The sequence below is a fragment of the Emys orbicularis genome, chromosome 22 (assembly GCF_028017835.1).
Source record: "Emys orbicularis isolate rEmyOrb1 chromosome 22, rEmyOrb1.hap1, whole genome shotgun sequence".
Classification (NCBI taxonomy): domain Eukaryota; kingdom Metazoa; phylum Chordata; order Testudines; family Emydidae; genus Emys; species Emys orbicularis.
This window is the reverse complement of record NC_088704.1, coordinates 16,043,511-16,058,804: the sequence shown is the minus strand read 5'-3', so window position 1 is coordinate 16,058,804 and position 15,294 is coordinate 16,043,511. Positions and strand designations below refer to the sequence as shown.

Genomic DNA, 15,294 nt, shown 5'->3' with positions numbered 1-15,294 from the left:
TGGGCACGCAAAGGATAACAGAGACACGACCTAGTAATACACAGCTATCCATCCACACAGGGAATTTCCAGCCAGGACTCAACGCCCAAGAGCAAAACTCGTGCCATCAGGACCCCTGAGAGGAAATAAATGTCAGGGCGACACAGGGCAAAAAACCCATGAAAGGGGAGTTTCTAGTGACATTATAATCCACAAGAGTAAGCTGAGTCATAGAACCAGCCAGGGGAGTTTCTGTCCATTGCAATGGTATTTTAAAGCATTTTATGTTTATATTCCACTCACCAACAGTACTAGCATCAAGGGGGTGCCACAGTAGGGCTGACTGAGCTGAATGTGGTCTGCTGGTCTATCGGAATGCTCCAAAAATACTACTGTTATACATATGAAATAATAAATAATCCAGCTCTCCCTCTCTCTCGATCTGATTTATCTCTGTATCAGAACTGGTGGAAAAACAGGATGTATGTTTCAAGGAATTTTTTATGGAAAGTTCATCCTGTTTTTTTGTTGTTGAGAAATTTCATTGACAAAATCAAAAGGCAGAAAATTTCCAACAAGGTTTATTTCCCCTCCCCCCGTTTTCTGTCTTTGTATCCATCCATCCATCCATCTCCATGTCTCCTATGTATCCATCTATCCACCCCCTGAATGTTCCCCTCTAGCTACCTCGTCTATCAGGAATCACTGAGATAAGAAGGAAAAAGCATGCAAGTGAAAATGCAGGGGCAATAAAATTATTCAGGTGGAGCCCATAAAGCCCACGTATGGCCCTTTAGCAGCACCAGGCTGTTTTCAGAATCCGAAGTTGTGACATTATAGTTGCTCTCCAGCACGGTTCCAACCAGCCCAGTCAGTTCTACTCTGTGCCTCATCCCCATCTGGCCTTAAACCGCGCGGTCCATCCCTAGCTGCTATGGCTACGTCACAGTATCTAGCAGCAGCAGCCTGCAGAGGAGATGTAGCTTCACTGAATGGGCTGAGAAGCATTTCCTGCTGTCAAGGAAAAAGCCACCCAAGCTGTGAGGAGTCAGTGAGGCAGATGCCAGATGTCTTGGGGCTGATTGTGTTGTGTTTTAGGCGAAGAGAGAGAACTATCTAAAGGATGGAAAAGGAGAATTCCTCCAAGCTGCTTGCTCCCCACAGAGCTGGTGGGGCTCTGAGTAGTTTCCTACAGCGCACGGTGATGGGCCAGACGCATCAGGCTGCTTTAGTGGGAAACGTTTAAATGGATGCAGAATTGTCAGCTGACAAACTGAGTCCTGTAGGATAGTGTCACCGTATCATGACATTGGTGTCATCATGTCACCTCGCAATGACATTTCACCAGCCTCCCCTCCCCCAAATACTTTGGGATATTTTAATGTCTGGTGGGCTATGATACAGCACCACCAAAATCAGGACCTGGATCTCCCAGCCAAAGCAAACGCTCAGAACCCAGTGAAATTCCAGTAGTGTAGTGAACCACCAAAAGTTTGGTGGTTGGGTTCAGAGAAATCCCCACAGATCTGGGTTTTTCTGTGAACTACTTGAATCACTTGGATCTGAGAACAAGTTTCCTGGTCATGTTTAGGTACTTCCTACTCCTGGATGAGAGGCTTTTACAGTATTACAGGAACTTCTCTTTCCAAAGCCAGAAATGCAGAAGCAGTGGTAATAATGTGTGAGGGGCAGGAGCATCTGATCTGGACTTTTTCAAGTTTTAGGTGCCCTTTACATTTTAGATGTATGATCTGTTTGATTCTTCTTTCAGCCAAACGCTACGTGTAATCCCTGCTAACTCACTGGCCTGGAATAAGTCTCTTCCCCTCCTTCTGACTCAGTTAACACAGCTTGAATGAGAAGGACCTTGCTGAAAAGCAGCTGGGGAGATTGTGATGGGGCGTACCATCAGTCACACACTGTAGATGAAGCAGCTCACTAGGTGCCTTGCTCGACCTCTTATTGTCCCTCCAGGAACAGCTACTGGGCCTCAGCCTGGGCCTGCTGTTGTTGTGTAAGATGTCTCAACAAATATACCCTTCTCCCCTTTGCTAGGAAGGCAGGCTCGGTCATCCCACTTCTCCCACCACGGTTTGTAGCATGCACTCACTACTAGCGTGCCCCCGTCTCTCAGGACATGGCACTGCTGGAGTTCTTCTCTAGTGCCCCCTTGTGTCCTGATTCAGCAATGGTCTGCCCCTTCCGTGGGCTAGCCTTCCAACTAGGTCAGCTCTCAGTCTGGTCCCCTTTTGGGGTTAACAGAACACAAATTAAATCTGAACTCAGAATACTCCATGATATAAACACTGCCCTTCACAGAGATCCAAGGCCAGTGTTGTCAAGGGTAGGCCCCTGACTGGGTCAGGTTACTTGGGTTAGGGCAGAGAGAGCCCTGTTCTGGCTTCCCCCACAACTGGGCCCTAGTGAAAACAGCCAGCCCTTTTTATCTGGCCTGCTGGGCTCTCATTGGCCTCTGCCCGCTCCAGGCCCTTCAACTCTTGCTGGTTCTGCCTGCAGCTGATCATGGGAGGTCTCTCTCTAGGCAACCTCTGGATGTCTGAACTTGCTGCTCTTCCTATCCACCTTCTTAGGGCGAGGTGTGCCAAGGTGGTGGGGCCTCTGGCAGGGGGCAGTGAATGCTTGGTACATCCTGTCACACCAGTGAACAATATTCTTTAAACACTAGGCTGGAGTCACTGTAGCCCAGAGACTCCATCTGGGTCCATCTAGCCAAGACCCCTCCTGTCAGCTGGCTTATTAGGTTCTGTTGCCAGAAACTTGAATAGCCAGGAAGTAAACTGCGGGAAGAGTAAGACATCAGGGAAAAATGCCCCATATGTTGTAATTGTCTAATCTTGTTGCTTTGTTGGAACAGCCTCAGTCGTATTTGCATGCTCTGTCCACGGCCCTGTCGGCCACACCCTTGCTCAGCGTGGAGAGATCAGATACCACTAAGCCAGCAGTCGCGGAGTGCATGTGTGCAGGGAAGAGGTTTGGATGCCAGGAACAACCTCTGCTGAGCTAACTACAGTCCTAGCTCTGGCCTGTGGAATAATTCAGAGCTGCCTAGACCGCAGAGTAGGCCATTCTTGTGGAAAATGTGGTAGTTACCTTGACAGAGTAGCATGGATTAATCTCCGGGTTGGTAGGGCATCTATTCCAATTCCCACTGAAGTCAGTGGGAATCTTTCTATTGACCCCAGTGGCAGCTGGCTCAGACTCGGGAAGTGCTGTGCTGCAGGACGTGCTGTCTTTTCGACAGAACATAAAACTAAACTTCGGATCGCTTTTGGACACTAAAGATCACAGGACACTTTGAGCAGGGATGGTCAACCCAATGCACTGCCCCAATTCCTACTCAGATATTCCATTGTGCCTCCGTAAATACCCCGGTCTCTTCTGTTAGATGCATTACTTTTCAGTTCCTGTCATGTAGGTAGTGCAGCGTTACTATGTGCTCTTAAACAGCTATAATGTTCCACCCCAGAAGTGGCTGCATTTTAGGGATGAGCGGAGTGATTCTCTTGACTGATTGGCAGACACTTACTTCTGCTCAACTTCTGCTTTGCCTAAAAATCAGTGTTAGTTTCCCTTTCTCAGTACAGAACAATCCTTCCAGCTAGTGTACTGGCAGGGCAATATCTTAGCAACAGGGATCCTTTCCATGGAGGCTGTAGGCCTCCAAGTAACCATGCATTCTGTGTTTGCTGATCCAGTCTTGCTGCTTCCAGGGTGAAATCCTGGTCGCACTGAAGTCAATGACAAAACTCCCATTGACGCCAATGCAGGATTTCACCCCAGGTTCATGGGGCTTGTTCGTTTCAATACAATTTGCATTTATGTAGCATACAAAGAACACTGCCTAAGTTAGTCCATTTTGTGATATTTAGGATCTACTCCTGAAGGGTAAGAAACATATTTGCTCCCCTTCCCCTTCTCTTGCTGACCCTCGTCACTCATGCAACACTAGAGCACGTGAGTCAGGCTGAAATCCCAGTGGCTAGGAGAAAGGGTGGGTAACACAGAATCTGGAAAATCTTAGCCCGAATGATGCGTTCCAAGCATGCCGGCGGAAGCCAGAACAAGGCAGGGAACAATTCCATATTCAAAAATCAAGCTCATAATATCCCTTTTGATTTAATCTGTTTATTTGATTTTGAAAATTAAATGGAGGAGCCATTTAGACAGCTTCTGGCAGATGGTCTCAGCTGGCAAAATTAATAAAAGAGCAATACAAGAAGAGCTGGTGTCAAAGCAGGCGTCTCTTGTTGCTCAGCTGAGATTTGGCAGGCTTGAAATGCCCATCTATCATCAGGTGTCCCACGGAGAAGGTTGAAAGTAGAGCTGTCTCCGTACAGACCTTCTACCTGATCACTGCGTCTTACAGAGGAGACATGAACCAATCCTCCTCACTACATGTGCTCATGTAGGTTCCCAAGCAATAGTGGCCGAGATGCTCATCCCAGTGCCATGGCGTGAATTCCAACACGGGATTTGGGATGAGGTGAGTGCAGTAACTTCTCATCATCAGAGCTCAGGGTGCAACCCCCTGTCTTAATTAGAAAAGGGTTTAGTGGTCAATCCACGTCACAAATTCATGGAGGATAGGGTCCATCAATGGCTATTAGCCAGGATGGGCAGGGATGGTGTCCCTAGACTCTGTTTGCCAGAAGCTGGGAATGGTCGACAGGGGATGGATCACTTGATGATGACCTGTTCTGTTCATTCCCTCTGGGGCACCTGGCACTGGCCACTGATGGAAGACAGGCTACTGGGCTAGATGGACCTTTGGTCTGACCCATTTGGGCCATTCTTATGTAAACCCACCGAAACAACTGGCAGTCTCTGCTCAGGCCAGGAGTGAGGGGCATTGGCAGGGCTGTGTGGGGCTCAGGACTGGAATAGTGGGTGGGAGGGAGCAGGCTGCAGGTCAGGAGTGAAGGTCTGAGCAGAGGTGGGTGTGCCCGTTGCATTATGCCAGCCTGCCCTTATTTCCACTTAAGCCTACCCATGAAAAGTGTTAATCTTGGATTAAATTATATATAAGAAAAAGAAAAGACCCCCACTCTCCCTCCCCACATACACCTGGGCTGTTCTCTTGGGTGATCACTGCATGAAGAGAGAGAAATATCTAAACGATGGAAAAGGAGAATTCCTCCAAGCTGCTTGCTCCCCACAGAGCTGATGGGGCTCTGAGTAGTTTCCTACAGCACATGGTGATGGGCCAGATGCATCAGGCTGCTCTAGTGGGAAACAACAAGTATCCATTTCCCAGAATCCATCCCAGAGCGATGCCATAACAGCAGAGGGACATTTCTCTTCCCAGTGGCAGAGGCCATCTCCCTAACCAGGCCTCAGCGTGCACAGCAATCCTAGTCACTACCTAAATGCAGGGGCAGGACACCCAAACCAAAACCGTGAGGACAGCCTAGGATCCCATTCTGTTGGCCGGAACTCTAAGCCCTGGTCTACACTACAAAATTACTTCGGTATATGTCATTCTGGGGTGTGAACAGTCCACTCCACTGAGCGACCTAGTGCTACTGGTCTGAGCGCTGGTGTAGACAGCGCTGCGTTGGCGGGAGAGCGCTGGTCTCTCGCCGAGGTGGACGAGCTACGCCGACGGGAGAAGCGCTCTCCCATTGGCTTAGAGCGTCTTCATTAAAACGCGACAGCAGCACAGCTATGCCAATGCAGCGCTTTTAAGTGTAGATCTGCCCTGAGTAACCCTCATTAGACACACGCTTGCTTCTTTTAATGCACTGCCCAGGGGTTAGTCCTGTTCATCAGTCTAGACGCTCCATCCCTCAGCCACCAAGTCTGATGCTATCCACTCAAATCTGCCCCATGCTGGAACTCGAGCCGCTTGTCCCTCCAGGCTGCCTGGGGCCAGCCGAATGAAGTGGCCTTTCCCTTCCCTTGACTTAAGCAAACATGTCCTCACGGTGGAAGCCAATAATGGAAACACTCCAGATGTGGGTGCAGGTGGAAACCAGATGGCTTTGTTGCTCTTTGCCTTCCGCTGGACAGCGTTACAAGCCTAGGGAGGCACGGTCAACATGTAAACATCACTCAGGGAGCAGCTTTTTGGAAAAAGTTGTAGGCCAGTGGCTTTTGGAGAGTGTTCCAAGAGGGCAGACCGATGCCAAAAGCAGCAAATAATTTACACTGGTGAGCTGGGTGGTCTGGGTCCCCCCTCCCCCCCTCCGCCACCCTCGTTTGCATCTGTTCATATTTAGAGGCCATTCTTGACCGTTTGTATTCAGCTAGACTCTGGCATTCCTCTTGCTTTGTCCTTGGCCGCAGTCATCTGCGTAATGAATATATTTGAGGATCCAGCCAACGCTGCTGCTGAAATCTATCACCCATAATGCTTTAGGCCTTCCAGTAGCAGGCCACGCCGTAGTCAAGGGCACAATTCACTTCACTCCCAATGGGCACCGAGCTGCAGTGGAGATGTTCCACCGTGATCACCTCTGCCTGTCGTCGGCAGCTTCCGGTAAAATCCCACGGCACTGTCAAAAAGTGTAAGGGACGTCTCCCCCAGTGCCCTGGCCGTCATTCCCTCTCTTAGTATTATAGGGAGGGAGGGAGAGAAATAGACAGATGGCTAGATGTTGGAAACTGCTGCTGTTGCTTCCACAGTCACTGTGCTGCATGTATCTAACCAAAAACTTTGGAGATACTGGTTTGTGAGTCTAATACTGTGTAGTGTAATGAATTCAAATTCCATTTCAATGGGCTGACATGGTAAAAACGATTCCCTTAAGCAATCCTATCAGAGTTGGCGCAGTGTTTTGTCTGTTTTTCACTGACAGACTAAGGGAATTAGGAGCACAAACCCCACTTTAAAATATCATTGAGCTGTATGTTCCTAAACCCATTAGGCCCCTTTTGAAAACCTCTCCCTTCATCTCTAACTGGCCCTTTGGAGAGGTTTTACAGGCGATTACTTGACTCAGTATAGCCTCTGAAATAGGACACTGGGCTAGTACTCAGGATACCTGGGTTCAAATGCTGGCTCTGCTGCTGGGTGACCATGGGCAAGTCACATCATCTCTCTGTGCCTCCGTCTCCCCATCTATAATATGGGGATAATGATACTGACCTCCGCTGCAAAGCACTTTCAGATCGGAAGCTGCTAAGAGCGAGGTATTATTGTCTTGTATATTATTATTTTCATGTAGGTAGCATCACTCATCTCAAACAGTTTGCAGAGAGCATCAGGGTGACTCAGAGTGGATAGGTCCTGAGTTCTATCCATTTGCATAGGTATTTATCTTGGCACCTGTCATGGGCTTTCTGAAGGTCCCACTGTATTGAACTCAATTTATTTGCCTAAAAAGGATGAAAGTGTGCCCCCCCCCCCACCCCCGGCCGGGCTTTGAAGCGGCATTTCTGAAGGATGGAGGCATATCAGAGCTGGTGATTAGATCCCTAAGGACCATGATCTTATCCTCCAGCCAAGCTGCTACCTTCTGCAGTGCCATCTGTGTTGGGTGTGAATGTGGCTATGGGTGGCCTAAGTTAGAAGGACTGCTCCATCCTCTCAGAGCTGGGTTCCTGAGTGGACAAGCCAGAGACCAGCCCGTTGCGTCTGCCCTACCAGTTCTTCTGGTGATTTGTACAGCAAGGTGTGAAAGGCCATCTGATAAGGAAGGGAGAAATGGCCATTGCAGGGGCAGGATATGATGCCCCGGAGCATCATGCTTGAAACCCAGGTGGGCAGGGCAGCCGCAAGGGGCAAAAAACCAAACCAAATCAGGAAAAGGTGCTTTTACAAGCGGTGAGTTAAAAACATGATTAGCCCGAGCCAGCTGCCCTGCCAGAGCCTTGTGGGAGCTTCACATAGGCAATGGCTGAGAACATTCCTCTGAACTTACTCTTGGGGCTGAATCAGACCCCAGTGAAAATGGTGTGGATCTTTTGGAAATCACTTACACGGCCAAAGGAAAGTATTTAAAATGCAGCCTCTGGTGACTGTCTCCTCAGAAGGAAATAAGCATGAACGGCCTGTATGCTTCCAGGAACCGGGGGTGAATCAGCAGCTTAGGGCAGAAAGTAAAGACAGAACCGGAGGGTTCCCAGTCCATGTATGATTAGTATGGCAGTAGCATCTTGGCTCCCCAGTCATGGACCAGGCCCCTGTGGTGCTAGGCGCTGTACAAACACAGAACGGAAAGACAGCCCCCGCCCCAAAGAGTTGACAATCTAAGGATAAGGCAAAAGGCAGCACATGGATAGAGACAGAGGCTGATTACAAGAAACAAAGAGACATTGACGTGCTCTGGTCTGTTTACCAAGCTGGTTGAAGTAAGGGGCCCTTGTCTCACTTCTCCTCAATGGCAGCTCTACGCAAGGCGTTTTACAGTTAGATCTTAACAGGGTCCAGTGCACAGCCCTTGAGCAGGACGGCAGGATTCTTAAGGAAGGAATCCACATCATAGAGAAGGGCCATAGGTAACCACACCTGGAAAGGCTCAGGCACAGGATCAGTGGGCTGATGGCAAATGGCACGGCACGAGTTTAGTGGGTCTCAGCCCAGTTCCCAGGGCACAGATGTCCCTGGCACAAAAACCACCTCCACAATTGGCAGAGTCAGCAGAAAGTCCAAGGGCTGAATGGGACGTAGATACCGAATTCCCCCTTTGCCATAGAGTGAGTCTCTTTCCAGGGCAGGATCCAGGCCTCTGGGTGGGGGTGCAGACAGTAAGTGAAACAAGCTTTCCTCTGTCTGCAGATTCCCACAGTGGGCATGGTTTGGAGGGGGAGAGCCAGGGTCCCAGCAAGAACCAATGAACAATGTCATATCGTGGGATCATTTGCTGTTGGGCCCATCTCCACTCTGCAAGCCCTGCCCGTCTCCACATCTGCAGGGCCTCTGGGTGTCACCAGGGAGCCTCTGACCATCTGGCCTCAATTAGTCAAAGTGCTGCATCATCGAAAGGCATGTCTGAAATGCAAAGGCTTATTCATCGTCATGGCAGTGTTTCCATGGGGCCAGGGGAGCAGACAGGCGGACCTCGCCCTGCTGGGACAGTATCGCTTGGAGAAAAGAGAGCAGAACAAGGAGGGGAGATTTTGGATGCACAAGAGATATGATGGGTGTGTAGCAGCCGCTGGAAAAGTGGTTGGGGGCCTGGGACCAGTGTTGGGGAGTGAGGTTTAAATGATTGATAGGAGCAAGTTCTTCCTTTCTCCTTCTATACTTGTGGCTATGCTGCTTCCAGGGGCTCTCTCCTGGCCAGCACAGTCGGCTTGTGCTTAAAGAAGAAGCGAGGGGTGACATGTGGTTTACTGCACGTGCCTTACTTCAGAGACCAGAACCCCTTTCCCATTGCTGAAATTGAAACCACTGGGTGCAGTTGGAGGGGACAGTGCTCCCTGCTGACACAGCGAGGAACTCGACAAATGGGAGAGGCACAGTCGGAAATACAAGCTAGGGAGGCACAGGCTGTTACAAGGCACACTCTCTTGGGAGCTTGTAGTGACCCTCTGCAGATCATGGGAGCTACCATCCAGGAGCCTTTTATGCTGACGGCCGCATGGGTGGAAAAAACGTATGACGTAAACCAGAATTGATTGTGGTAGCACCAAGTAATGGGCACTTTGCCAGTCCACGGGAGTAATGCCCGCTCCCCCCCCTCCACACACACACACTTAGGATCCCTGAAATGTGAATCAACTTTCTTCATCTAAAATCTATTTCCATGTTCATGGTCAGCCCTGTTGTCTTTTCTGGTGAGGATGCCACCTGCCCATCTCACTACCCAGGCACGGCAGCACAGGGTCTGATGGAGATATATATATGTGTCTGTGCAGTGCAACCCCGCTTCCCCAAAGGTTACATTGGACATCCAGAACCTTGGGATAAACAGGGGAGTCGGCCAGACAGCTTTGGGAAGGACGTGTTCTCACATTCCACATTAGCATCAGTCGCTGTAAAGCACTCACTCCCGCGCCAGCCACCTCTGCATTGTTCTTAGGGTGGGGAGTGTGCACAGATCCCTTGCATGGAGCACCGGGTCAGTGGAGCAGGGCTGGGAATCAAACCCACCTCCCCCATAGGACAGAGGAGATCCCTAAGCCTTTGGGCTCGGCCTGGATTCCAAGAGGAGTTGAGCTCAGATCTTCCCCATAGCTTTGTAAAGTATGACATTGTCAGGCCAGGCCAGGTAACCCTCCCAGCGTTGCGCTTCGGCCTCGCCTTGGGGAAAGTTTCACGTTTTCATCTTTTCTTGTTATTTTTTCCTTTTATCTTAGATCCTTTTTGACCAAGCCCAGAGGTCGGTCCGGCAACAGCTGCACAACTTTGTGAAAGAGTGAGTACTAGTCGATTGGGTCCCCGCTGGGGCTCCCTGATGAACTACGGACCCTCTTGTGTCTGTGGTGAAAACAGGATTGCAGTGCACTGGCTATGTATATATTCAAGGCGCTGATTGGAGTGAAGGACACATCCAAGGGAAGGGAACCATGAATCCAGCAGTGGGATGGGGTGACCCCCGCTGCTGTTGTCCTGTCATCTCCACATTCTGTCATGGGGGAGCTCCTAGTTCTGGGTGCAATCCAGGCCCTCCTGAGTTTAAAATTTAAAGCTGGACATGAAACAAACCCCCAGATCTGAGCATCCCCAAACCGTGTGAAAGTTCAGTTCCATATACACACTTTACAAGCTGACTCCTATCACCACACTGGAGCACACCAAACCCCCCCCAGCTCAAACACCCCCCAAAAATCCAGATCCGTGCAGCACGGGTCCGACACCCCCCCGGTAGGAAGCCCTTTGAGCCAAGTCTGGTTTGATCACTGCTGCCACCCCGACTGGATGAGGTACAGAATCTGCTTAGTCCGTCATTTAGATTGATATGGCTTTTAAAGCATAGGTCAGTGTCCAGCTGTCTGTCAAAATCCAGGCACTTCTTCCCCCAAGGGCTTCACTTCAGCATCCTGCAGCCTCATTAAATTCTAAGCTTCTCACCGGGCACCCGTATCCCCCCAAATCAAACCCCACCTCCCAGGACACCTTTGGTGTGTCTGAGGCAGTAAACGGAGCCTGTAGACGTCTGTTGCACATAAACTTTGCAGGTAGGGGGGAAGGGCTCTTTCTGCCTGCGGAGGAAGCAGGCTTCTCGTGGGAGAGATCAGCCAGCCATGCAATCCTTGCACCAGTATCGTTGGAAATCTTGTGAGGACACTGGCACCGTCGAATCCAAGCCTGACTCCTAGCCCCAAACTGGGTAAGATTTGGAGTCAGCCATCCCCCGGCCCTTATAAAATGGAACGTAACCCCCCCCTATCCCCCCCCCGATGCCACATGGCCACGTGTTCTTATTCGTCAGTCTGAGGCCCGGCTGCCTCGTTCCTTTACACCTGTGCAAAGCGGGTGTAAAACACCCCGTGTGCGTGACAGAGGATACGCTGTTGTTCGGCCACACAGCCGGTGCGAAGTGGAGGAGAATCAGGGCTGGGAATGATCAGGATGTGGAGAGCCCGCATCTTAGCTCAGGTCTATCTCAACGTGCTCTTTCCCTTGGGTGGGGGAAACAGAATCTCTTCTGCCCGTGTAGGCTGTTTCCCCCTCCCCCCCCCCCCCCCCCCGAGTGCCCGCGCAGCCCATGGGCAGGTACCAAGTGCAGCGTGAGATCTCAAATCAGCTGAATATAGGTCAGCGAGGCAATGGCGGCCTTCAGCTAAGCGGGAGCTGGTTTCCATGGGAACGGGTAATTGAGTGCGAATCCATCAGCAGCTGTGGGTGGTTGGGTGTGGGGGACGACCCACAGTTGCCCCCCCCCAAGCACTCCCCCTCCCCCATCTCCATCTAATCATTTCTCTGATGAGCTCAGATTTAATCTGCTTAAATCCTGGCAGCCGGAAGGGGGAATTTCACCTACATTTTGGGGCTGTCACCGCATCAGCGTATTTGCGTTTTATTCTCCCTTTGTCGTGCCCATCAGACCCCCCCCCCCACCGTCACAGTCTTCGGTGCTTTGATCTTCAAATTGCTATTGTTTATCTGAAATTGGTTCTGTGGTTGGGATCATTTTAAAGAACCCCCCAGGACCACGTCGGCAGTTTCCTGGCTGTGAAAAGGAAGCGACAGCCACTCTGCAATGTAGAGTTTTATACACAGTCTGCAGCTAGCCCTTCTCACCCCTTGACATTGCTGTGTGATTGCACTCGGGGCTGGCTTGACAGCCATGGAGCCTCTGTTTATCCAGGGGTCAGGCCCAGCACGGACAGTGGCAGAGCAAGTCCTGCCCCACTCATGTGCCTCTGTCTCCACATGGAGGGGCCAGCCCTTGGGACGAGAGGAGAGTTTTTTAGTACTGCTGGCCCTGCACTTGCGACCCCCCCTCCCCAAACCTGTCCCGTGACTCCTGGGTTCAGAAACACTAAACTAGGCAAATATCTAGATGAGTTCATGTCCCCCCAGGAAGACCTCTGCGTACCCCCAGGGGTGCACGTACCCCTGGTTGAGAACCACCGACCTAGGGTATGTTTACATTGCAGCAGGGAGCGTGCCTCCCAACCCAGGTAGACAGACACGGGCCAGCTCAAGCAGAGCTAAAAATAGCCGTGTGGACATTGTGACATGGGCTAACCACCTGAGTATGCTCCGGCCCACCGCCCTGCATCTGTACTCGGGTGGTGAGCCCAGGCTGCAACGTCCACACTGCCAATTTTAGCACTCTAGCTCAAGCGGCGCTCGAGCTTGTCTGTGTCCATGGGCTGGAAGGCTTGCTCCAGCTGCGGTGCAGCCGTGTACCGAGAGGTGAAATGCTTTCAGTCCCGTCACCCAAACCTTAGCCTGTCTCATCTCCCCACACGCCATGTCCCCCGGAGAGACCTTGCTAAGTTGGACTTAGCCTTAGTTTGTCAGAAGCCTTGTGATGTGCTAGGAAAGGGAATGACCTTCTGTGGCCCTCCACCATCCCCAACCTAATATTTTGGCTCTGCAGGCCAGAGATTTCACCCTTCTCTCCTCATCAATAGCCTCCCAGCGGGAGCGGAGTGGATCCAGCCTCGTATGTGATCTGATGCTGGGAAGGAAGCAGTGGAAGGGGCGCACTGTTAAGTAGTCAGGGGCTGCAAGAAGCCTCAGCTGAACAGAAATATTGTCCCAAGACAGGGTGAACAAGAGAATCAGGGGTTTCTTGGAGGTAAATAAGAGGGGAAAACACCAGCCATCTGTGAGCTCTCCAGCTGAAAGACCATCTCCGGTTCCACTTCTCTGTCAAGGCTTGGGCCATCCCCACAGAACCCCTTACCTGCCTGGGGTGGTGCTGAGGATGTGCCACATCTTAATTCCCCCCAGTTGGGGCAGCAGTAAGTTCGCTTTAACAGCCTGGGTCAAGGAGAAGCCAACACACACTCACCAAAGAGCATGTCCCCTTTTAATAAGGTTTCAGGACACGAGTGATGACAATAGATAGTTCATCAGGATCCTGGTTCAGAGCTCCCCAACTTAAAGTCCACCAAAGCACGTCGCTGGCTGGTTTTCTTCAGCCTGAGCAAGACACCCTGCCCATTGCAGCCTGCAGAGCTTCTGCTCCTCTCTCCTGCTCTGCTTCCTGTTCCTCTTTAAATAGCCCAGCCCTGGGGTGGGGTGGGGCAAGGCAAGGCCTCCTTGATTACCTACAGGCTCTAGGCTCTAGCGTGCCCCTCCTGTACACCCTCCCATGGATTCCTACCCCTTTCTAATGTGCATAGACGTTGAAGGGCCAGTAGCTCTTCAGAAGGCCGGCTATGGGTTGCCTGGCAGGTGACACCTTTGCTGCAAATTAGGAAAAATCACCTGATTTCCCCACTCCCGACTCAAAAAGCACCGAGAAATGCTTCCTCTCCTGCCAGGCCCCGCTCCGTGCAATGCCAGCAGCCCTTCTCCGGCTGCCACAGCTCTCATGTCAAATGGGTCCAATTCCTCCACTCTCTGCCGGGCCACTTGGAAGTCTGTAGCTGGAACCTCAGAGTCCATGTGGCTTATTACCTGTTCAGGTGGCTGAGGGCGGGGTAAAGAGACAGCGGCCACTCTCCCCTCCCTCTCTCCTTTGCTAAGCATCCTGGGGAGGGGGGGGGGGGAAGTGGAAGCCACGCCATTCATTTTTAGCATTGGCTCAGGAGGGAGCTTGTTGGCAGCCATAATAATAGCTGAGTAGAAAGCCTGACGCCAGCTGTTGGGCTGGTGAGATCCCGTGCCACTTGGCCACGCCAAGCCCACTGGCCAGAGCCCAGCAGGGGTAATAATAGAGGCCGAGGGGATATTTTTAAGCTCAGGAAGGGATTGTTTTCATGGTGAAGTTTGTGGCACTTGAAATTCAACAGATGAGCGTGCGCGCGCGTGTTTATGTGTCACAGAGCGAGAGGGGACGGGCGCAGGCCGTGTTTGTGCGTGGGTGTCATAGTGAGCCCTTCCAACGTGAGGGGAAGAGAAGAGTGAAGTTGAGGCCCTGTTGTTGTCCATCCTTGGAGTTTGAAGATGACTGTGACCTCACTGATTGGTTTGGTTTCTGTGAACACGTGCGTGGCTGCTCAGGCCAGTTTGAGCTTTGAACAGTCTGTGGCGCTATGGGTTACTTGATTAACAGCGGACATGCTGCTGTTGCGAGATTTATGCTGCTGGCGCTTCTGCTCTGCCTCAGCAGTTCTCCTCTGTTCATGGACTGTAGCTCCAGTCTGGAGGAGACTTCCATGTTTCCTCTGTATATGCAGTCAGTTTCTCCTGGTTTTTATGTCTGTCTTTCTTAAAGCAATGGGGGGGGGACGACTTTTCAAGAATTAGGAAAAGCTTATAAATGTTGTCGGGGTGGGGGTGGGGCTGCAGGGGCAAGGGTGGTCACTATGTAACTATTTTTATTTAATTGACTAGATTTCAAGTTGAAGGTGTTTTTAAGGCCCCTTGGTACTTTTGGCAGGAACCAAAATCCAAATGAGGGCAGTTTCTGCTGGTTATAGTATTTTCCTTCCCCTCCTGCCCTAAAGGCTTGTGTTGCTGAGCAGTGTGGAACAGGGGCCGTTTCCCATCCCAGAAGTGACTGTATTTCAGCGATGGGTAAAGTGATTCCTGTGTTTGCAGAGCATTGAAACACAAATGCATTTGTGTAAGCATCTAAAGTGGTGTAATTATTGTAAACAAGCCAGCATTTCAACGTGAACTATGCTGGGTAATGCCATACCTGAGATGTGTCAGGACACGGAAGTACTTGAACACAAGGTAGTGAGCTTGCCCTGTGCCCAGCAGGAGGCAGGGTGGTCCAGTACAAAGGGTACTGGACTGGAACAGAACTTAGAAAACTTGGGTGCTAATTACTGGCTCTG

At 50.9% G+C, this 15,294-nt stretch overlaps 1 protein-coding gene across 1 annotated transcript in view; it reads left to right on the top strand.

Annotated features, from left to right (window-relative positions):
- ACAP3 (ArfGAP with coiled-coil, ankyrin repeat and PH domains 3) overlaps positions 1-15,294 on the top strand; it is a 161,284-nt gene that overhangs the window by 87,200 nt on the left and 58,790 nt on the right. The window contains exon 5 of the mRNA XM_065421141.1: positions 10,243-10,301. Within this exon, the coding sequence (XP_065277213.1) occupies positions 10,243-10,301 (59 nt within the window). The remainder of the gene's footprint in view (positions 1-10,242; positions 10,302-15,294) is intronic.